Here is a 25619-nt window from a genome sequence, read left to right on the forward strand (position 1 = left end):
TCTTGTTAACGACGGAACTTTGTCGATAAATATAAGCACGGGAGAGCCGCTATAAATTCTTCCTGTTTTCTGCACGCGTATTCCACGGCCAACCATCTCTTCAGCATATTTCATTTCCTCCTCCATCTATACGCGAGCTCCTCCTTCCTTCTGTATTTTCCCGTCTACCAGAGAGAAATAAATTAAAATAGAAATTTGCAATTTCCTACGCTTTAAGAGTTCAATTCTATTCACCAGACTTTCGCTGATTCAATTCGCCAGTTTTTAATGTAAAATTAAACTTCATAAACTTACAGAGCATTTAATGAGTAAAAGTGAAGCGAAATAATAGCGTTTACGTATCTTAAAGTAAATTATTGAAATACTTGCCGTTTATACAATTATATCGTTAATATATTCATGTGATACATTATATTAATATATTTAAATTTAATATACTTAAAAAATCTTTTGTTTCACAAGATACGGGATATTTGTGGCTTCGTTATTTCAATCTTTGCATTCTCGGAGACTAAAGTTTTGTATAACATCAGCGTAGTCCGGAAGTTCATTTTATCGGTCCGAATTGGAGACGTCCATAAATTGAATTCCGATGGATGGAGTTCTAAATGGAGTTACGTACAATCGTACAACCAAACAAGCGACAACGAAGCGTGACAATAATATTGACAAGAAAGAGAGAGATAGAGAGAAAGAGAGAGAGGCTGTATGCGCAGGTCGATCAATAGATAATGTGGATCGACGAGGAAGAGTGGATCGATACAGAGGAAGGAGTAATTGCGTGGTAATCGTGTCGATCGGATGAACATACATTTGGTGATCCACGGATAACTAGATCATTTTGTGAGTGATTACGATCAAAGGGTTGTATCGCGTTTGTTCCTATAGGAATTTATGACAATTTTGTACATACGCAAAATTGTCATAAATTCCTCTCATCCTAAAATTCCATAACTTTTTTCTGATTTCCAGATAAAATTTCATGATTTCCGCTTCCAATAATACTTTGAAATATTTTTGTACTTTCATCCTGATGTGGACCGTTAAATATTTTATTGAGAGAGCAATTTAACATAGTAATGTAAATCACAATTAATGTTGCTGATATCGCTTTCATTCAATAAATTGATAGCCCAAAACTACGTAAGTGTGTGACGTATGCATGTTAAATTTCTTTAAAATCAAGAATTTTAATTGTTCAGTCAATTTTGCAAAATTCTTTAACTTTTCTCTAATTTTCCTGATCATTTTCAATTTTCTTGATATTTCCTTGATTTCCAGTTTTGTGACAATCCTACTATATCTGCGCTCTTCCCCCTCCTTTCTCTCTCTCTCTCAATTAAATCGGAGGAACATCGATTACGGAAAATCCAGAAAATCAATAAAGAATGCAAATCTCAATTAAAACTGTTAATTCGAATCTCGAGTTTTATCGTGATACGCTGGTCATCCCGGAAGAGATCAAAGATCGCGAACACTGAGACTGTGTGGGCCGAGATTGAGGCTATGTGATCGCGATGACGCTTTCGAAATAGATGATCTGGCGCAACGTTACATAATAAAAAGCATTCTGTGTTAAAAATGATTTATTCAAGTTATTGTTAAAATTTTATGTCGAATCTTTAATATTTCCAAGTGTTAATTTAACATAATGTGATTGTGATTTATTTGAATATTTCATGATATATAAATTGATATTCAACATCTTTTAGTGTTAAAATAACATAAGTTATGAGTAAGTAAAAAAATAACAAAAAATGTTTTTTTTACACGTAAATTTTAAGATAATTGGATATAATGTGTTAATTTAACATATTATAAATATTAATTTTGATAAAGAAATATGGTTGCTTACAAATTGTGTTAGTGTTATATTTTTTGTGTTAATTTTTTATAATATATAATATTTGTGTGATTTTTTAACATATACATTTTGTGTCAAGTTAAAACCAAAATTTGAATGCATTGTTGGGATATGTGAAATGTGTTAAATTTAGCACAATTTTCCAACTGTATATTGCACGTATCGTTCATGTGCTCCATTATGATTTAGGTAAATGCTCGGACACAGCAGGTCGACGCAATGTCCATGTTTTTTATCGTTCTCCAGTATTTCGGAGGAATACCTAAAATAAGCGACTGTTGTTAAAATTGTCACAAAAGACCGTTTCAAGCTGTCATGTGTTCTGACAAGGGATAAGCCCGGGATCAAAAATTCCATTTCAATTCCGTAATACTTTGATACATAATAGACAGTGATGCTTACAGCGTATGATATACGGCGATGTAGTAAATTATTAGTAACACCCGCGGTTAATTTAAGACAATTTCCCACCCTCTTTTTTCGTGCTTCATGCGGGGCTCGTACCAAGCAACTCTCCTCTTGAGATACGACGAGGGAAAACTGCGAAAGTTGCCGACAGATGCGTTTAAACAGAGTATCGGGCAAATGAAAATTAGTGCGCTAACTAGATGACACTCGAGCAATATCCATCGTTAATGCCTCGAGAGCTTGAAACTTTCCGGAGGGTTTATCCCTCGTGTTTTCGATCTCAATGGCTCCATGGAATTCGGGAACGCGCGCGACAATAGAAATTTTCGATTCGAGATCTTATTCTCGAAAATTATCGCATACGAAAATACTGTAGTATAAGTTACATATATTATAGATTTCCCAACTCTCTAAAATCTTTGAAGTGGAATATAATTCTAAAGAACGAAATCTCACTTTTAGAAATTCACAAGTGAGCCACTCTTTTTCAACACGGGCTCAATTGTCGCTCTTCTTCACTCTTTAGAATTAGATTCCACTCCAAAGATTTTAGAGAGTGGTGTCCTCGTACGTGATATTTTTCGAGGATAAGACCCTGAGCTGTCGATCAATGCCGGATTCGGCAGTGTCGTGAGACATGGAAGCGAGCTGCGACAGAAGCGCAGCGGACCGTTGCCGCTTCGTCAATGAAGGTGGTCAGCTGTGCCCATCCTGTGTGCATTGCACGACAATTATCGTCACAGGCCGCCGTGACTGTCCGTGCTCATTCGTTCGCGGTTCGAGCACTTTTTACGAGCCCCACTACTCATCCGCATAAACACTACCGCTTGCTGTCGCATTGCTGCTTTTAGTCGCTGGTTATCCATGCCATCGTACTCGCGCCATCGTGACGACCTATACTGGCACTCGTCTTTACCGGCACTTCGTCCGGTCGAAGGGGACTCCGTTAAAAATCTAAATTACGCTAAAGCATAAAACGCAAGCGAGATGCACCGCTCGCACCAATTGCGCCGAGCGCGACCGAGATCGCGCGGACCGCTCGTCGCATTTCCACGTAAACGTGAACAACCGGGCGCGTGAACTGATCCTATCCGATCTGCTCGCCGATATTTGCCGACTCTTGGAAAACGTCAATAGAAAAGTTCAGTCTTGTGGACAAATGACGGCCCGTCTTAAGAATGCTTATTAACGCTAACGCCTGTTAACGTCAACGTTAACGAGGAAAGTAAAGCTCCGCTTGGATGTAGTCGAGGAGAAGATACTCACGCAGAAGGAAACGAAGGTAAAAGCGGGCCAAGGTGTCAAAGACGTCAATCGTCGCAACACATTAGCGTCGGCCGCTGATTGCCGTCCCCGTTCCCGTCTCCCTCGCGGCGAAATCTCGTCACGAGACTCATCCGTTAATGATTGTCGTGGCGAACGCGTGACCCGTGATAGTCGCAATACCTTCAGCGCATGACTACAGCCTTTCTCGATTACGATCAATAGCACGAGTGAATCCATATCGACAGGTGTACCGCGGTTTGACAGATCTGATACGAAGAGGCGAATCTGTTTACGAGATTTGTCATCTTCTGATCGGATAGGTGAGAGACCGAGTGATCGCTTGATTTGCGTGTGCGGTCTGCATTTGATATTAAAGAAAATTTAAATAGAAGATACATCACACACAAAGAGGAGAAGACTTCTGAATTCGTACGATCGACTAACGTATAATCGCCGTGAAAAATGGACATCGAGATGGGCGGCAGGACGAATAAACCTAGCGAGGAACTGGCGAAGAGACGAGTGTCGATCAGCGACCAAGTCATTGGGCTTGATAATCCTGTCTTCGAGCATCACCGGCGCATCAGCGCGGGTTCGGAGCACAATTCAGATCAGGGCAGGCGGAAGTCGATCCTGCATCACGGTGGCAGCCACTGCGACAGTGTGGAGAATATTCCGCAGTACAAATTCGATCTGGAGAACGGCAGGATCAACGGTAACAGAAAGAAATCGGCGTATAGTCTGTCCAGCTCGATCAGAGACAAAATCGAGTATTCCGAGGAACTCAAGAGGTGAGACCCGATTATCTCTCGGTAAGCTCCGCAAAGTCTATTTGCTGATACTTCGGAGGTGATAAGCGCGCGTCTGGATCATTTTTTTTAAGATTCAGATTGACCTAGATTAAACGTCTCTTAATATTTTTGTCGATCATATCGGAGCGATAAATCCATAATCGTTTCATTCGAAAAGAATAACTATGCAAACAGTGCGAGTGTACGTCGTTCGAAAATATATTTATTTGCACGGTTAGTGATAATAAGTCACGTTGCGAAAGTAAACATCTCCTCGATAATGGATGACAATAAGCTATGTTTACAATATGGCTTCTTTTTATCATACCGTTGGAAATTAAATGTGACTTCTTTACATTCAATTTTACCGGGTGAAATTTCAGCTCAGAATTTAGCTAGATTTTAATTTAGATTGCATATAATAGTGTAGGTATTTTGATTAACGCAAAGAATTTTGTTGCTTATCGAAACCGTTCCAAGAGACCGATAAAATGAATTCTTTTCAAATTTTATTCGTCATCATTCTCGCTTCCATAACGTTTCTCTCAGTGATAAAATTATTTAATGTTGACAACTTGTACATAATATTTATTAAAAGTGTACGTAATTTATTGAGAGAGAAAACAATTTTTAGAACTTTTGCAACATTTTTAATGATCTTGAATATCATATAAATCAAATACGTCATATAAATCAAATTCGTTCTAATCATCGCCATCGTTTTCGCTTCACCGCTTTTTGTGTCACGTATAATTCAAAGCTCAAAGGAAATGTGTTGATTCATTTATTAATTAAAGATTTTTAGGTATCTCAAATCGACGAGGCTGACAAAACTATTTGTATTACTAATCCATTCAACATCATGAATTATCCTATGGCTCGTTTATGGCCTGTTTTTTATTTTCTTGATAGCAGTTATCTACACAAAAATTTAAAGGTCCTCTTTTGTCTGCTTCCCGAGGGCGTAGTCATTTTGAACAAGTTATGTAGATTTTCAAACAAGATATTTTCTCGTAAAAGCATGACTGACAGATTTTTTAATACAAACATTATATACATATATACATATATACATTATATATATACATATATATATTTATACATACATGTATATATAAATCTTTTAATATAAAGATTGCATTATTCGAATAGTTTTAAAACATAATTTGACAGCTTTATTTACCTGTTACGTCATTGTTTGAATAATTCTAGCTTTATATTAAATCTCTTTATATTAAAAAATTTGTTAGTCACAAGTCATGCTTTTGCGAGAAAATATGTAAGAAATTTAATTAAATTACATAATACGGAAAAATTAAAGTATATTCCAATATCAATATTTATAGGATGCTCTTCGATTTGCTATAAAGCAGTATATAATATGTTTCAGAAATATCATATTTTTTTTTTATATGATTTCTTCTCATAAATTTTGCATAAAATTTATCTGATAGCAAGAAATTAATTGGGAGTCCAATTATACAGTTATTCACAGATAAACAGAATAATGGAGTATGAATACGAAAGAGTATTTTCCTCGAAATGTGCAGCGAATAAATTATTGATTATAGTTTATAAATTATTAATTTTTTATGACTTATAAATGAGTATGACATAAATTATAATGTATACACTTTCTATTGTATAATGAATTTGTTAACCCGAAAATTATTATTATTATGTGTAACATAATGCAATGTAATGAACTTTAATACACTGTCACGTAAAGCTACACATCAAATTAACCATTACATTGCTCGACAATGGCATGCAGTCAAATACTACACATAACTGTAATAATCGTTAGTATCACATTGAAATCTAAGTTAGTTTAACAGTTACAAATTATCTCTGCAGATAAACCAGTAGATACTGCAGAGTAGATTGAAGCTATTGACGCTTGTACTTGAAGACATTAATCCAAGCAAACTTGTCCTGAGCGAATATAATACAACGATATATTAAATGAAGTTTACATTACACGGCAGCTCTTTAATGCGATTTTTATTCATCAGTTTAACGTCTCTGCTAAAAATATAAATGTTTTGTTCATATAATTAAAACATATTTTTGTTTTAATTGAGATTTTTCTGGTAAAATATGTTATTTATATTTATATAATTTATATTTATTTTGTATCTTATTCAGTTACTGTGATGAGTTAATATTGTTATTTTAAATTTTAATACATGTCAATATATTAATATATTGTTTTAAGTTGGAAGCAATTAATTTTGTTCTCTAAAAAGTGCACAAAATGTTGTTTTGCATAAAATTGTTATAAAAAATTTTAAATGCAATATTATAAAATTTAAAATACTATTGGAATGCATTGAAAAATACAATTTTATACAAAAGGTTTGAATTTATTGTTGCAAACGACATGTGTAATATTAGGGAATGTATACATATAATTAGTTGAAATAAAATGTGTTAGTATTTTTATAGATCTTTTTAATAAAGTTAAATATTTTTGTACATCCTTTAAATAAATAATTCTGTTGAATTTTTCCCAGGATTGATAGTATGTGGAACAAATTTGTTTTTTTTTCATTTGTTTCGCATTTACTCTTATCTTTATTTTTATCAAGAATAGACGATCATTTTTCTTTACGGTTACGCGATATCTATTGCATGCATTCCAGCTGATTCATTTCCATTAGGTAATTCTGCTACTTATAGATAATTATTTTTGCTATTTAAAAAAACTACTGAATATTTTGCTTAGACATTAATGTTTTCAATAATATGTTTGAAACAAAAAAAATATGTTTAAACCATCGATCCCCGAATTAGAAAGCGCCTAAAAAAAAAGCGAAAAGAATATTATTATATAAATATATATTATATAATTTCAATGTAGTAATTCTGTCGCATTTTTATGTTCTGTTATGCTCTTCTCCTCGTTTACGTCTCTATTCCAGATCGTGGCTGTATCTATTTTGCGCGCGATGTCACGGCCTCGACGACACGCCATCGTGGGAGCCACCGGGATGGAGGAAAGCATGCCCACAGCCATTCTGTCCAACGTACAGGAAATTCGCTCGAATTGTGTGCCTCTTTCTTTTGGGTCTGTTGCTCTGGGGTGTCATCTATTCGATAATCGGTAATGACGCCGCCCCAGGTGGCCAGCTGTTCGGATTGGCCGCTGTGTGCATTGCCGCGCATTTCGGAGGTTGGTTGTTCTCTTTGACCACCCTTCCGGCCTTGATTGGTATGCTGATTACTGGTTTAATATTGCAAAATGTCGGGCTCGTCAAGATCGAAGGACAATACACATTGGTGGTCTCTAATTTACGGTGAGTTTGCTTCTATAAAGTTTCCAAAAAACATCGTCGATGTGAAATTCTTGCCGAATATCTGGTTACTTTCAGTTCAAATGAAAAAAGTTTTCAACATGTTAGCAAAAATCGTTAGATGTCAACAGTTTCTTTAATTTAATTTGGAAATTAATATAAAAATATTTCAATAGTGCAATAATTACATAAAAGGATATTAATTTATAAGATCACTATTTAACTTCGTGTACTTTGTAAGTATATTATAAAATTTAATTTGGATTTATTATATTTACAAAATTATTTACTTTATCCTAATTGATAAAAAAATTAATTAATTTAATTTAATTAATTGTTTAATTAATTAATAATTACTGTATAAAAAATTATTTAAAAATTTACTTAACTCTAAAGTGGAAAAAAAGATCATCTCGATGAAAAATTAGTAATAAAATTTGTAAGTCTCAGACTTGAAAGATAAAAGATGGAAATTTTGAAGGTAAAAAACGTGACAATTACCTGAAAGACGATGTTTTTGGAAAAGTAAAATTGTAACTTAAACACTAAAGTAAAATTGTAACTAAGCAACTATCAGTCAAGTTAGATTTTTTTGTAAAATTTTATCTGCAAACAATATTATATCTACAACGATCATTGTAATTAGAATATTATGTTATATTTTATAACCTTATTATTTTATTATTTTAACTCTGATGATAATTTAATAAAGGTTGACGTTTGTCATGATCATTTACATATTATTATCATGATGTACTTTATGTAATACAGTTTCATCGTTATATGAGCACACATTAAAACTTAGCTTGGCTTATAGTCTTTTGTTTTATCTGAGTTCTAATCTGGTGAGTCTTTATATTCGATACATTTTATTTTTAAAAATATTAACATAAATCTCCTTCGGATGATAAAATAATGAAATTTGATCGTGGTGTTTCCCTTGTGAGATTAAAATCAGAAATTGAAAGTTCTGCGAAAACTTCTTTATTTTTATTAAAAAGGATAAAAGTTTACTTATATTCTACAATTATATATTCTACTTAATTTTGAATATAATCAATCGCCATTTCAAAACGTGCATCGGAATTTATTTGATAAGTGAAGGATAGAAACATGAAAAAGCATAGAGAACTCTTGTTGGACCAATTTCTTATGTAAACTCGAGGTTGAACTGGTTAAATTGCTTATTTATTGCAAACTATCGTTTTCTCTTTCGTGTCATTATTTGAAAAACATGTCATTATTGACAACGACGACGATGACATGAGGACAATTATTTGAAGGTTCCTCGAAAGTTTTCGAGGTAACGATCAACTTATCGTAATCGCAAGATGGTCGCTTTTTAAGGTCGAGGTCTAACAACGGTGATTCGCCATGAACACGCACGACGACGGTTCTATGCACAGCATAACAAGTGCGGCTTTAGCGGCAATCAAATTCAAGCTGCATCCTCGCTAACGAATGTCGTTGACAAAAGGGTCGGATAAGATCCGCCGAGTTTCCCACAATCAGTTGCCTTCCCCTCGCGTGCGGTGACTCTTCAAGATTTCACTATATTTTATGATAGAAGATTATATTCATAATCTTACGCAGACTGCGTTAGTCTTTGATCTCAGGAGTTTGTCGCACGTTCTCAAAAAAAAAAAAAAAAAAAAAGGATAAAGCATATCCGAGCTTGCTATACAGCATAATTCGTTTATGTTAATATAAAATTAAAATTACAATGAGGTGCGTTTAGATAAGAAAAGTATGCAAATTAACCCTTAACTTTCCGCGCGTGTACTTGACCCACTTTCCCGCACTGATCGATGTCATCACGACGTCATTATCGAAGTTGACGAAACCGTCAACTTTGTCTCCATCTTTAGAACTAGTTTGTGCTATAGGATTATAACTTCTTCATCCATGCATATTTGATATATATTACTTTGCAAGTAACATTAGATTCTATTAAATTTTCGTCATACGATACTAAGTTACCACGAACATATATTACGAATTAATGCTCGAAGAAGAATATGTCGAGTTTGAAACATCCTTTATTGAGAAACGGTCTGTGAAATTTTTCATATAATAACGCGAAGTTAAAGGACGTGCCAATAAACGATTCCATTAATGTGGAGTGATAGTAATTATCACTATTACATTGATTATTGTCGATCATGGCACCAAAATTTCTATTCCTTCCGTTTCGAAATAGATTTCTCGCAATTGTGTCAGAATTTGCTCAATCATCGTCCTTTCGATTGGTCAAATTCGCCTTATAACTTGAATAGCTTACTAATGACGGAGAAGCACAGCTGGAATTGTTAATGTTGGCGAGCCATGGATTATTGAAACACTATACCCGGCTTTGCTAGGAATTTAATCGACGCAACGACTTTATCGGTTATTGGCAATCACGAAATATTGCTCTTTCATTTAAAAAAAATGAAATTCCTTTTTACATTCAGTTTATAACTGTTCACTTTGTTGCGAACCTTTTTATAAATTTTACAACAACTTCAAATAACAACTGGTTAATTTTTTTAAAAAGTCAGCCAATTTACTTCTCAGTTCTCATAATAAAAATTATAAATTACATTTGTAACATATTTCGTATGTTGTATCAACGAGTACGTGTTTTCGGACGTTAATTCGTCGGCAACGTGAAATTTTCACCCTTTGTCGTGCAAACCTGCGTCTTCAAACTTTAGTAGATTTTTTAATTGCATGTTCCAGATGGTATAAAAAAACTGAAAAAATTCTTACATACTTGTGAAAAGCTTTAACAACAAGTTTTTACTATCATAAGAGTTAATTCCGAAGTTACAGAGATATCTCTGTAATCTGTGGATTTAATTTATTATCGGTACAGATTTATTGATAAGTATTGCACTATAAGTTTACACGGATAATGTAATTTTTAATAACATGTTAAATGAGATCTCGTTTAAAGTCTATGGATTACACAAAAGAACAAAGAGTTATAAAATTATGCAATTATGAATTTACCGACAATTTTTTAAAATAAAGATGATTTAATAAATGTTGGCATTATGGCACGAAAAATTGCATTTAGAGGCATTATCAAAGATTGGACATTTTATATGTTAAAAAAACCAGACGCGACGTCGGTCATAAGTTTCCCATTATCTTCAATAGCTCATCTGTCACGTTTATTCCACGTGACTTCACATGTCAACTTTTAGTTCATTATTCATTATAGTTGGAAGATATAATGCCAAGGTTACGTGAAGGTATTAAAGCAATTGACACTGCGAAGCGACGTTATCAGGATTTTGATAAGTCGTCTTAATTTTGAAGATTGTCTTTTGAGTTTTTGCACTACACAGATTGCGTGTGCGAACACAGTGAACCAACGAAGTTACGTTTTTGACGGGACCGTCGACGGGACTCTGTTACACGCGGGGGTTAAACGTAACACTAGTTTTAGCGGGCGTTTACGCGCGTCGTTAGGAGGTCATGTACACCCTAAATACCTAAGCTAAATACAGCTAAATACGAGTAAACATAGGCCGCGCGTTGTAAGCGATTTACGTACACGTTCGCTTAGGTGAAGCTATCCCTGTACACCCACGTAAACATCCCCAGAAGCCGCGGTCCACATCGACTGCAAGACTAATAAAGTGATCAAACTGTGGTCAGGCGCTTATTGACATGTGTAATTTACCGTCAGTTATTAGGAAATGACCGAAATGGCATAGCTGCGAATTAGGACAAGCGTAAACTGTTACGTAATCTATTTGTTTTTCGGTACAATTTGAAATTATGTCGAGGCTTTCACAATTCAATTTTCCAATTATTAGAAATGCTACCGCCCGAGTTTATAGGATTTCTTTAACAAGAATGTCTTTTAATAAGAACATTCTAAACTTTATGGCAAAGTAGCGCGAGAAATCTTGCAGGGTAGGGCGAGACTATTCCGTCAGTTTCAACTTTGAAGTAATACGAAAATTTACGATAGCAAACAATATCTCTTTGTAGGTATGCTTATAATTACATACAATATACAATCATGACTGCTCCTTGAGAGCACACAAGCACAACCTTTAGATAATAATCAATAATGTACTGTTCAGAAATATGAATATTATCGCGAAATGGACAAAAAAGCCCTATCCTACGATAAAAATATTAATCTTTTATACTTCGACTAAACATTTCTCAATTGATGGTGAAAAAAATTTTTTCTCACAGTCATCTCTTTCATTTAGTTGAACGGAAAACTTTCTGTTCGTTGCAATATCTCAGTAATGCGAGTCGCGTTTCTTCGCGAATTTTTTCGCTCTCAAGAGACTCTCGCGCTTCCACGTCGATAAGACGTACGAGCGCGAGTCTCCCGTAAATATCCTCGCGACACACGCGTACAGCATTCTCCGGACACAATTTCCACGAGACTCTCTGGAAAGTATCCTTCCAGATATTTCAGTTTGTACAAAAAATTTCCTTTGATCTCGCGATGTTGAAGTGCGATATTCGTTACGGATACAATTATTTAGCTTTCCGCTTTTTCCATTCAGTGCAACGGCAACAAAAGGTTTCCATTTTATATATTCTTCTAGAGAAAATTATTTTATAAATAAAAAACTGTACTTGTTTTTATATTCATAAATACAGATACCAAACGTTGTATTATAATATAATGCAAAATTGAGTTTGATATATTCGGATTATTACATAATGTATAAAGATGTTTTACCACGCTGTGGTATTACTCTTCTCCGTACAGTGTAATGAAAAAAATCGTGATACTTTTGTTAGCTTTATCTCTTTGCAAAATCCTTCTGAGACCATCACAATGTAGCGCGACTATTCCGTTAACTGCGCGCTCGTTTACTTACGCGGATGTCGATCGTAAATTATACGGCACGTGATTATCGAGTCGCCTTCGAGGTAAGATCACTTTTAATCTGCAAGGAAAACCAGAGTAATGAACGTATGATGGTAGATTGCGGATCACCACGATCGCTCGGAATTTATTAATTCTTTGATGATCAAGAAGATTTGATCGACGATGTGGAAAGATTCATCGATCGGGTGGTTACCGCGATGGCAATAATTGTTTGCGTAATAGAGAACCTTGTTGGGAGGAAACTCTACTCTGGAAATCAGGTGTAACGATACGCCGAAAACCTAAAGACTGAAGATCGAAATTTTCATGTATTAATTCGACATCCAACGTGCCAAAATAACTATGCTTTGCAATTTAAATGAAACGTCAGTGAGGGTACATCCGCGCCCTACTGAATTATGTCTATATAATTAAATATTCATTTACGTTTACATAATCATGAAGTCATACGGATCGCCCATATGTTTCGTACGTTCGCCGTATGGTCACGTTATATTACATGACAATTAAGCAAACATCGAGATGGGTATTTCGTGCTTCGTGAAATGCTATGCAAACGTATACGGTATTACCAATTATCGCGATCCCTCCATGTACAGTTTACTACCAACGTTTATATTCGTCTCGATTATATTTTTATTACTTGCGGTCTTCCCGCATCGTTAAAGCGACTGATAAACCGACGGGAATTAATCTTTCTGCTACCAGAAGAGTAATTAAATTAACACACAACAATCTTTCTCAACAATCATGCTTTAATTAATAATTCAAAAAAATCTTTTGTTGCCGTATTGTAAATTATGTGAAAAGACAATTATCCAAACTGAAACACACGGCTGAAAGATTGCGCTGTTTTATTTCAGAGTATAATATTGTAACAAACAATGTACATAATAACGATGCTAATCCTTCTACGCGTGATTCTTTTTCGTTTTAAATAATTATAATTAAATGAAAAACCCACGCGCGCGGCATTAAGATCCGCGAAATACACATATCTTTTTTTCAGTATAGAGAATATTATATCCATATCTCCGAAATGTTACTGGAAATAATTAATAATAGAAATAATTAATAATAGAATATCGTGAGGAAGAGAGAGAGAGAGAGAGAGAAGGTGCACTACATTGTGTGTCGGTGTAAATTCGACGCTTCTCCCTGCGATCGAAAGGCGACGCGACGCGCGCGACGTCATGCCGTACAAAATGCACGGTTCGCCCGTGCAGCGACTTCGTAAACCTTTCTCTCGTCGGGAGAAACTCGTAATAGGATAAGTTTCCGAGGGTGTGCCTTTCCTAAACGGGTTTTCGAAAGTTCGAGACAACCAGGGCTTCAACGATCGCTCGTACCTGAATTTTCATCGTAAGCTCGCGGCACAGCGTGTCCGCGCCGCGCGAACTTTTGTCGTCGTGCATCCCAGATGCACTCGCGGATGCGAGGCCTCGGAAGATATACGAATTGCAGAAAGGGACGCGCCTTTCCTCTTTTCCTCCTCCTCGCCCGTAAAATAGTTGGTTAACTTCTTTTCTTGAACGTTGTGTCGAACTTGAAAATATGCATTGGTCAAGACTATGCATATAGAGAACGTTGTTTTATTTCTAACTATTTTTGCGAAGAAAGAGATTTCCGCGATAACCGAACTATTAATACTTCGAACTACACGAAAAGACCGATTTTGCTGAAAAATTTATAAATTTATCAATAGATAGATACAGATCCACTGGCGGATCCACAGAAAAGGTCATAGGGTCATCCCTTTTTGGAGTTTCTTCTTTTAAAAATATTTTAAAATATTATTGAAATGCTTAATCACTTTTTGTATTCTAAAAATATTCTACAATTTAAGAAACTCTTATAGGTATAAAAGAATATACATATAAATTATATTATTATTCTTTTTTTGTATTAATATAATTTTAAATAAAACGCTTTATGAATTATACATTTAAATAATATTTCTTCAATATAATATCAATAATAATTAAAATATTCTATCTTTTCATATCTGATTTAAAAATAATTTCATTTAATTCATATATCAATGCCTTTCTCTCCTTAATAAATTTCTAAATCCGCCGGCTTACAGATCTGAAAATAATTTTGTCGGAATATCAGAAATAATTATGTAGAACGTTCAAGCATAATGAGCGAAAAGTTTTAATATTGTAGCGACCAGTTTGAGAGTCCTCTATATTTTGATAGTCTAACAAAATTATCTTCAGATCTGTGTGCGTGCGCGCGCGCGCGCGCGCGTGTGTGTGTGTGTGTGTGTGAATCTAGTTAAATTTTTAATACTTCAGCAAAATCATTCTTCCCTGCCATACTGTGCACGCGCCGAAGTAAGTTATATATTTTCTTCATTGTCTTCTTCTTTGCAGGAAAATCTCCCTGGTTATCATACTTGTCAGAGCAGGCTTGGACCTGGACCCGGTCGCTCTGAAAAAATTGAAAGTAACCTTACCGAAGCTGAGTTTGATACCGTGGGTGGTGGAAACTATAGTAGGTGCCGTGTCGACGAAATACCTCTTGAATTTGCCATGGGTATGGGGTTTCCTCCTCGGAAGCGTCATAGCAGCCGTCTCACCAGCCGTTGTGGTGTCTTGCCTCTTCAGGCTACGTGCAAAGGGCTACGGAGTTGCCAAGGTAAGGCCACTTATTCTCGGTCCTTTGTTGGAATATTTGAATATTCACCCATTGCGAAATCTTCTCGTCTTTCATTCGTAAGAACGGATCATAAGTCTTCTGGAACTAATTTCACCCGACTTCCGCGCATTAGGTAGTAAAGTAGATTTATACTAGATCTAGATTTTAAGCGGATGATAAATGGCGCAAGTTAACATAATTTTCCCTTAAGAATAATTGAGATTTACTACCGTCCGAAGACGTTTATCGACGCACCGACCATCACTGGTCTCTTTTCCCACGCTCTTACGATATAGCAATATATTTCCCCGCCATATCTGTATGTATTCGCAAACGTAATTATAATTCTACTGGTGTCTGCGATTATCAAATTTATGCGAAAAGGAAATTGAAAAGAATAGGGAATTTTCTAGAAGCGTAAATTTTAGAAAAGTAAATGTAGAAAAGTATTATGTACATGACGTGGATGGTAGACGATGGTTATCGCGAGTGTCGTTAAGTTAATATTTAATCGTAATTGCCCGAGTAATTGGATTACATCGTGGTTCATGTTTTATATTAATCGAATACATCCTACAAAGCGAATTTATATAGCAGAGCATATACGGCCGCTATGTTTGACGCGTTTAACATTAGCGTATTAGAGGAGTTTCCATGTTAATGAACGCAACGCGAGAGTAATTAAACTTCTTTCGTTATGCGCGAGCGCTATAACCATGAAATGTTTTAACCGAGGCGGAACATCGTTGTTGCGAAACCGATTTCGCAAATACGTGTGGCACGATATTTCGCATGCTGCGCTTCGCGAATCGCCAAATCAAGATTTAGGGGCCGGTTTGCGGGCGTTCCGCTGCACGCAATCGTACGTGACTTTCCTCCCCGATCTAATTACCGAGCGTGTCGGAAGAGACCACCCGGAGGATCACGCGAATTTGCAAAACACTCGGGACGCGTAGCAGTGCTGTAAAGGGCGACTCGGCATGATATGATAGGGTCGAGGCCTGCACAGCGGGATGAAGACGAAGGGAACGAACGTACCGGACCTTAAATAATTCAGCTTGGAAAATGGAGCGGAAGATGCTTGAAGAGTACAAAGACCATTGCGGCGAATGTGATATTCATGAGCCAAAAGATCTAGACGATACTTCTTCATTTAGCGGAACGTAATGCAACGCGACCGGAGGAGGAAGACGGTCTCGACGTTGATCCGCGGCCAGTGCCCCTAATCCAGCTGATATTCGCCAGCCGCGAGATCGAGGATTCTTATCGCGTCGCGAATGGAAAACCTCAGACGTTGACCGATCGTGGTTGTACAAGCTCACGAGCATCCTGCTTATTTCCACGAGTATCCGCTGGTGTCCACGGGACGCAGACTCGTAATGAACGAAAGGGAGCTCGAGCCGCGATCTATTAAACAGCATCTATAATGAGATTTTAAGTTAATCAAAAAACTTCAGTTTTAAGTATTAAGTCATAAGAAATTAATCAATCATAGTCGAGCGTGAAGAGAAAAACCGATTATGATTGGTAAAGTTGTCAGTGTTATCACATCAAAATTTTCAAAATTAAAACTTGCAGATCAAAAATTCCATTTTGGTTACAACCTCAGATGTTTACAAAAATGTGTAAGTTAACAAAGCTGATCGGAACAATCAATGAATAATCATTTCACATTTGAATGTTTATTAGCATTTAGCGCAAAGAGCAATTTGAACCAGAAAAAATAAATACAGAATGTTTTTATGTAAAATAAAAAGTTTTATCACAGGTTTAGAATGTATCTACGTGTTTTGTTGTTATTTTTGAAATATTAAAATAAATAAAATAATCATAAATAAATAAATACACAAATATAAAATGTATTAAAGAATTCATACATTAATAAAAAATAATTTAGACTACTGATTTTATTTTGCAATTCCACATCGTAAATCAGTCAAAAAATCATTTTAATATTAATTGCAATCACATGGCTGTTGTAAATTGGGATTAATACAAAGTAGCACGAGAAAAGTCAAAGCAAAATATTTAGAAAATTTTCTAAAGAGACATAATTATATTCCGGACGCCTTTAGAAAATCCCTTCCTTCCTAAAAAAAAGAGGACAATGTCCGAGGAAAAGAGGACGGCAATCCTAATGATCGGTCATTTCTTATAGCTTAAAATTTAAAGTTTAAATTTACACTTTAAAATCTCATTGTAGACGCTTTAGGTGTACTCATCCTTTGTCTATCTCTCCCCTCCCTTTCTCTCTTTCTTTCTCTTACTCCTCGTGTAAGTAGTCCAACTCTAAGAATCACGATAGCCGGAGGACTTAAATCCTCGAACGAGCTTTCGTGACACCGATAACACTGCCCGGGCCCACGCCAGGATCGTGCTCGAGTGTCGTCGACCACCCTCAATAGCGCTTCGTCTGGTTTCCCTCTTTCCCTTCGATTCTCTTTCAGACCTAGAGTCTTTGTTTCGTAAGACCTTAAATATCTTGATTTTCTCCCGCGGATTACTTTCTAGGTCGACCGACAACATCTCGGGCATTCTTTAGGAGCTTTTCGGATGGATTGCTTTCGAGATTTAAACTATATATCATTTACTTACACAGAATGAATGGGAGAGGATATAGGAGTTTCGGATTCATATTATTATATTTGAAATTATACAATGTATGATATTGTGTGATATATTAATTTAAACGAATCCTTTTCAAGTTATAATTAAATGAAGAATATTGAATATAACCGAATAAATCAAGAATATCATAAATAAATAGAATCTGATTCTCTTTTTCTTTATTTTTTTTTTTGCCGTTTATTATTCATTCTGTTTAAAAATCGCCAACGCAAAACATCGTTGTCCGTAAAATGAAACAACAGTGTACCGAACGATCTCCGAAACTGTGTCATTACAAATAAGAGAACAGAAAAGTTTTATTCGTTCTAATGAACACCAAGTTAGAAAGAGCTGATTTTTCTTTCCTCTTTGTAGCTTTTCTTTTTCGTTAGCCTCCGGCATCGCTCTATCGCCCGTCTTACTTCCGGAAGATTCTTTTTGGTCTATCGTACGTTCGTGCAGGCGTTTCTTAATCACTTTCAAGTCGCTCGAAATCTGTTCTGTTCGTTCCACAAGTGTGGTGATAAAAAATTCTCATTAAACTACATGTAAATCAAATCTCGTATCTTAAGATGATATTAAACACTTTGAAAATCGTTTGGTACGCTTTCTTTCTCAGTTTGTTATTTTTTACGTAACTGTTTCACGGAAATATCTTCGCGGCGCCATTAATGTTACATGAAGATTATACGGTGAATAATATAGCGTCAGGGAGCTAAATATTAAGTTCTAAATATATTTGCATTATTAATGAATCAGTAAATGACCATTGCATATTTGTGACTCTCTTTACATTATGCATAATGTAATTTGTTATTAATATCGTTCGATATCAGAATCTGACTTTTCCAATCATGTTTTCCGTTTATACGCATGATTGTCATTAGTACGATTCGTTACGTTTTAGCGTCGTCATTATTGTGATACGCATTGTTAATCCCATTTCGGTGATATAATATATATACTAAATAATAAATGTATAATAATATATAACATATATATTAAAATTTTAATAAATATTTATTTGTGTGAATAGTTCTAAATAAATGTTTACTAAACATATATTAATTTGATATAAAAATCATTAACATGATTTAACTATCATTTTTTATTAAGTAAATATATTCATTTACTATAAGTAAATGTTTACTTGGTACTATTCAAAGAAATATCTTAGGATTTAAGTGTTTTTTCAGTGTATAATGTATGTATAAGTTAACAAAAATACAATTTTGACGTATGACTAATTTTCTTAACGAGCTTGCAATGAATTTCTAGGGTATTCCGACTCTGATCATCGCGATATCAGGAATCGATGATGCAATATCCGTCGCTGTTTTCAGTATCGTGAAGAGCGTGATATTTTCTCACGATGCGTTGTGGTATCAAATCCTTCAGGGGCCCATCTCGATTATCGGCGGTCTGGGATTTGGCATCATGTGGGGGTGGTTGGCCAAATACGTGCCGGAAAAGGGCGACGTAAGTACTTTCTTTATACAGCTACCGCTGCAAACTGCATTGAGAATTACGATTCTGTAAAGCCACGTTTCTGCGACTGTTCGAACGCGGGCGTGTTCGGGACGCACGAACAAGAACTTAACAGGAGAGAAAGAGAAAAAAAATTACTCTTGGGCGTATCGGACACCGAAGAGGTGTTGCACGGTGCGGAGAGCCGTGGGGTCTCTGTACGATGCCGCAGATGCGTTTTGAACATTCTCTTTAAATTGCAACCTTATAGCCACCATTCGCAAGTTATGTCAGTCGCGGTAAACGCGAAAAACGTGCCTTCTAGAGGAAACGAACTAAAGTTTACAATATATGTAACACAGCGATGTATATATTTTTTACTACTCTCGACATTTTTCCACACTGTTCGATTCTTGAAGTACACGTGCAAAAGATACAGGGAATATTATTTAAAAAGATAATAATATTGTCTTTTCGAAAAACAGAAACGTCCTGTATTAATCGCGTTGTCATACCCCAAAAATGGTTTGTAAAATTAGCGTACTTTACGTTATATAACCTCATGAGTCGTGTCTGATTGCGCGAGATCACAAATTGACTGTTCCAGGGCGAGATATAAGAATGAAGGGTTGCGGCGGAAACAGGGTCAGCCAGTGGGGAGTCGTTCACCCCACATCGTGCCGCGCGATGAATCTCCCTCACCCGCACTAGATTTCGCTGCATACCGCGAAAGCACTCGCGGGGATAAAGTACATGAGTGCAAATCCGAATAAATCTACTATTGCCGGATAAATCCACTTATACAGTTATCATCTGGCCATGAAAATCCTGTAAACACTTTATGAATTGTATACTGGAGATCGTGTACCAGAGATTCCCGCATCCGCAAACCGCCGAGTATCTTTTGTTAGGAAAAACGTTTACATTTCCTTATTCAATACTCACACGGCATCTCAAATGCGTTTAATTATCCTCAAAATTACTAGCGATTTTCCGAAGCATCCTATAATACAAAGGATAGACAAAATAATATTAATACCTATTTATGGTTTTCTTAATATTTATAATACATTATTTATTTGTAATGAGAAATTGGCTCACTGTTTGATTTTAATACCCATTCTGCCAGTGTTGAAATGGAATTACACAATGCTTGAATCTTGTACTATTCTTTTAGTAGAACATCTTTCAATTGCTTATATAAATAATATTGAAGGATGAAATTTGCTTCTCATTTTATTTTCCAAAATTGTGCTCTATTCTCCAAAACTTCAACATTTTTTCCTGGCCAATGCAATCACCTGATCATCGAATTATTTGTACTTTTGAAGATCAGAGTAAGATTTTCTCTTCCAATATCTTAAGCAATTATATAGAAGATGTTTTGCTAGAAGAGTATGACACATTGCATTGTAGCAGTTACTACACTATTCTAGCATGTGTATGCTCTATTTCAATAATAGAATTTGTATTAAAAACAAATAGTAAGTCAATCTCTTATTAATAAAACAAATAATATTTTCTATAGGTGTTCATATTATTTTTTATTTATCTCATATATCTATATTATCTCTAATAAGAATAGGATACTTTTTCGGTTCTTTTAACTATTTTCATTTTTTAGATATCTTTTTCGTGTTACGTAGGATTTACTTTTATAAATCTCGAAGTTATTTGAAACTTCTATTCAGTCGGGGAATACTTGATATTTAATGTACAAATCGAGAGACAGTTTATAATTAGCCTTGCGCACATAAAGCTGTCCTCAATAAGGTAGATTGTAAGCGAGTACCCAAAGTTAGACTTAGTTCTTAACTAGAAAGTAGCGATGTATCTGAAATAACGACATATCTTTTTGAAAGGAGCGTTACATTTTTTTAACGGTAAATTATTTTCCAACGATATATACATTTTTACGCGAACAAAAATCGTCGCTATACAGAGGGTCTTCCGGTGACACTAGCGTTTCCTTCATTCGTAAAAGATTTGAAATTCAATTGAATTTACCCGAAGACTTGGGAGGTTTTGGAAACGTTGGTTGGGTGAATTAAATGTTGGTGCGCGGATTTGGCGAAGAAGTCGACTCGGTTACTGCATCGCCACCTCATCGTATCTAAAGTATCGTTCACGAGAGGATTAGCGCCGTTGCATTGCGGCGGTGGTTGCAGTATTCTTACAAGCTCGCTGTAACCTGATTTATCTGATTTCAGATATACTTAACCTGTTACAACGCGCATCAGATCAATAGAATGTATTTTTGTAAAAATTGCCTCTTTGTTCACAAATGCTATTTATACATTAATTGCTTTCTAAATTTATATATTACTTTAGGCCAAACATTTCCATAGCTTGGGATTCTGAGGATGTTACAAAATAATCGAAATTAATTTTTTTTATTTTCGGTTTCCATTATATTTATTTTAATGAGTATTTTTATAAAAAGCATAACCGCAAGTGATATAATCTTGATATAATCGCTGTTTGAGCGATCAAAGCACATCACAAGCTTATACGTCTCTTCGGTGCTGCCGCCTAATTACATCATTTATATCAAGCGTGTACACGTACGAAGGATGTACACGAAGGAGCCCATATTTCGAAACTTATCTTTTGTAATGAAATCGATAAATCACTTCATAATCGTGACGCGGCGCTTTCTATTAGGTTCTAACGCTTCGTTTATGTGCTAATGTTATAGCCCTTCATAGTGCCTCTAAGAGTGCTGATGTTACTCGGGGGTGGTCTGCTAGCGGTTTTCGGCAGTGAGGCAATCGAGCTCGCTGGTGCCGGGCCTCTTGCGGTCGTGGCTGCAGCTTTCGTCAGCTGCTACTTTTGGCAACAAGATGGTTGGGACATGGACGATGTAAGTACAAATTTATAATGTATACGTCATAAAACTTATACACGAGTTTACTAATCCGGCGAATAAGTTGTTGATAAGAAATTCTCAAGCGAATTCCACGCGAATACATTAAATAGTAGTTCCAACTCTCGCAGAACACATTAATACATTATTAAATAGCCAGTAGTGGTATAATCTAAAGAATGCTTTAGTTGTAAAATATTAGTCATAAAAACATTTTATCATAAAAACATCGTGAAATTAAATTAACTACAAAAAACAATAAATTTGATTTTTAATTATGCAGCGCAATTACTATATTTCGTTGCAGTTTTAAGTAAATAATTTTTAAATAATTATGTAAATCTCCAAATTAATTTTTGTATATGAATAGTTATTAGAGTTTTATTTTCGTTTTCATTAGAGTATGTAAAAAATTTAATTTAAATCGTAATGCTCTCTCATTAAATTTGTATTACAAATAAATACTACAAACGCGATTTTACGTAAAAATTAAAGCAAGCAAAAAATTAAATTTTTTAACAAGAAAACTGTGCTCAAACTTTACACAGCATTCAGATGTAATAATAGAACAATCTATGTGAAGTTGTTATATTTTTAGTAATGCTGTGGAGTTGTGACACATACATCCTTAAATTTCTGAATTATTTTTATAAACCCAGACAAATTTCGACGATTTAATGGATAAAAACTACATATTTGAAAATATTTTGAATTGCAATTTCGCAATTCCAGTCTAAGTGTGTGAGAGATATTAAATATGTAATTTTTCGGTAGAAGAGAAAAGGCGAACGTATCAGCGACGAAAGGGAAATACATCGCAGAGTTTCACTCTCCTAGTCCAATAAGTTGAATCTCGTGAAATATTCAGATCGATGTATCGTCACTATTCGGCTGGATGCGGAATTGGGAATCAACTGGCTCGTTCCTATTTCCGCTTTCCGCATCGCGTCGCATTCCACGCTGTCCATGGCGGTGCAATGGCGGCGACACGTTCTTTTGCATGCGTTTCGTGACGTGACTGTAACCAGCATCTGTCGATATTACCGCCGTATGATATGCACGTCGTATGTCGCATGCCGGCATAATTTATCCCGGCTAGATTAATTACTACGGAACAATCGCGCGACAAGGCGACGACAGTAAAACGCCCTTTTGTCTCAAATAATGAAATAATTCATTCCCGGTGAAACATTTCTCTTTTTGAATATTATATGAATATATGTAATTAGATGTAATTACATAAAATCAAATATAATTAAATATAATTTTATCATTTTTTCACAAGGTTCATTCGATTAAATTTAATTAAACATAATTGTCTGTATGAAATTATATTTTAATTTTAATTTCATACAGAATAACAAAAAATTCAGTCGCAAAGTTTTACGTTTATCAAATTATTAGTAACGTATATGTACAAAAAACTATGTAGTGTTAATTTTATTTTATTAAATATTTAAAATAATAATTAATATTCAAAATGGTCACCTTTGATCCAAAATGCATCAACGATAGCCGTATATCTTTTCACGGATAAATTTTCCTAGGCAGTCAATAGAGTGGTCTTCAGTTTACCAACTAATGAAAATCTTTTGATGCAGTCTTGTGGTATTTAATAAGATTTAACTAACTCTCTAAAGTTTGTTTTTTTATATAAATACATTACTATTCAGATAGCAAGTTAACTTTATTTGTCATCATTTTTACGTCAAAATGACGACCTGGGTAATAATTTGATAAACATACAAAATTTTATGACTAGCTTTTTGTCACCTTGTAAAATTAAATGTGATACTTTCATATAAAATTTAATTATGAATTATTATTGTTTTTTAAAGAAATAATAAATTAATATGGTGTGTCTTTATTCGTTTTAATATTAATAGAAGAAAAGCTATGTGAAAAGCATGCGTGTTACCTATAATGTTCTTGTATCTGCAAAGCATGTTACATGCATTATCTGGAAATTGCATGGAATTAAATTAAATAAATCAATATCGATGAGATTTCCTACGCACCACAAGCGCATGTAAACAATAGCGGTAAATACGAGCTTGCACACCGCGTGAACTCTGGATATTCCGCATTTCCATGCAACGTTGGAAGATTTCCATATCCCGATATCGAGCGCATGGACAATGCGATGCGAGATATCATCACCGAATACCGAATCGACTCTCCTTTAGAGGAAAATTTGTGGAAAATGTCATTGTATTCGCGGCATTTTCACATCTAGCGTTGCTCATATCTCGGTAAATCGAATTAAATTGTTGCTATCATTGCCCTTTGTTTTCATTCGTTTGAATATCACTCGCTTTCGAGATTTATGAGGAAAATAGAAAAAAATAAAATAATTGCTTCATTCATAGAAAATTTTAACAAACGAAATTCAGACCAATATAAATTTTAAATGAAGAATGTACGTTCATAAATTTAAATTCATGTGATCGTAATCGTGTATTTTTTTTTTTTTTACAGAATCCGGTGGCCACGTCTTTCGAGATCTTCTGGATGATATTCGAACCGATCTTGTTTGGCCTTACCGGCACACAAATCAAGATTAGTGAGCTCGAAGGAAAAACCGTCTACCTTGGACTAGGCTGTTTACTTGCCGGTATTGTTATTCGTATTGGAATAACGATGTTGCTAGGGATAGGTTCCAAATTGAATCTCAAAGAGAAAGTGTTCATTTCTTTGGCTTTGATGTCTAAGGCGACCGTGCAGGCCGCTTTGGCACCCGTTACCCTTGACGAAGTCGACAAGAACGATCAAGAGCAAGTCGAATATGCCGACATCGTACTGATGATGTGCGTACTCTCGGTACTTTTGACCGCCCCGGCGGGAGCCATTCTAATAACAATCTTGGGACCAAAGCTGCTAACGAAGACCACTGTGCCGGTCACCCCGCCGGAAGCTTGGAAAACGCGCAGACCATCGATTCGTGACATTTCAATCATCAATGAGGATCCGGATCTGGAGGAGACCGCGAACGAGAGGAAGCCCTGACAACCGTATTTAATTTGCATTCAAAGCCAAGCTAGTAGAAGTTCGTCCTTATTCTCCGACGTCCCGGAAGTGCCTGAACATGCCTTTATTTTAATTACCCGAGGCACGACTTAACGGTCAAAGACTTATGTCTATATGATCACTGATGAGATATTAATCGTGGTTTAATGTCAGCTGATTTATATCTAGATGCTCATGGCCGAAAATGAAGTACTCATAATGATATTACAGCGATATCATATCTCAAACTTTTATTATTCTGAGTTATACGCGAAGAGAAGATTTTGTTCAATCTGACGTTAGATCAGTATTGTTATACTTCAAGTGATGAAGCGATCGAACTTAAGCGATAATCCTAGTCCGTGCAAAAATTCTTTGCATGAAATAAAAGGACGATCAATGATTGGTTGCATTTTGCATATTTATAATGCAAAAATTAAGAGATTGCGTTTATTTAAAAATTTTATGATCTTAGGATTTGGGTATCCGTAAATAATATTATAAATTGAGAGTTTCATGTTGTGATTTTGAAATTTAATTATATTACGCG

The 25619-nt window shown here is 35.3% G+C and overlaps 1 protein-coding gene across 1 annotated transcript; it reads left to right on the top strand.

Annotated features, from left to right (window-relative positions):
• Positions 1–2860: 2860 nt before the first annotated feature.
• Nha1 (Na[+]/H[+] hydrogen antiporter 1) lies at positions 2861–25503 on the top strand. The gene is made up of 6 exons (XM_018506724.1): positions 2861–4329; positions 7254–7628; positions 14859–15123; positions 19009–19209; positions 21896–22060; positions 24542–25503. Exons 1-6 carry the CDS (start codon positions 4001–4003, stop codon positions 25067–25069), a joined length of 1863 nt encoding a protein of 620 aa, XP_018362226.1. The 5' UTR covers positions 2861–4000; the 3' UTR covers positions 25070–25503.
• The last annotated feature ends 116 nt before the right edge of the window (positions 25504–25619 follow it).

This window comes from Trachymyrmex cornetzi, unplaced genomic scaffold (genome assembly GCF_001594075.2).
Source record: "Trachymyrmex cornetzi isolate Tcor2-1 unplaced genomic scaffold, Tcor1.1 scaffold23, whole genome shotgun sequence".
NCBI lineage: Eukaryota > Metazoa > Arthropoda > Insecta > Hymenoptera > Formicidae > Trachymyrmex > Trachymyrmex cornetzi.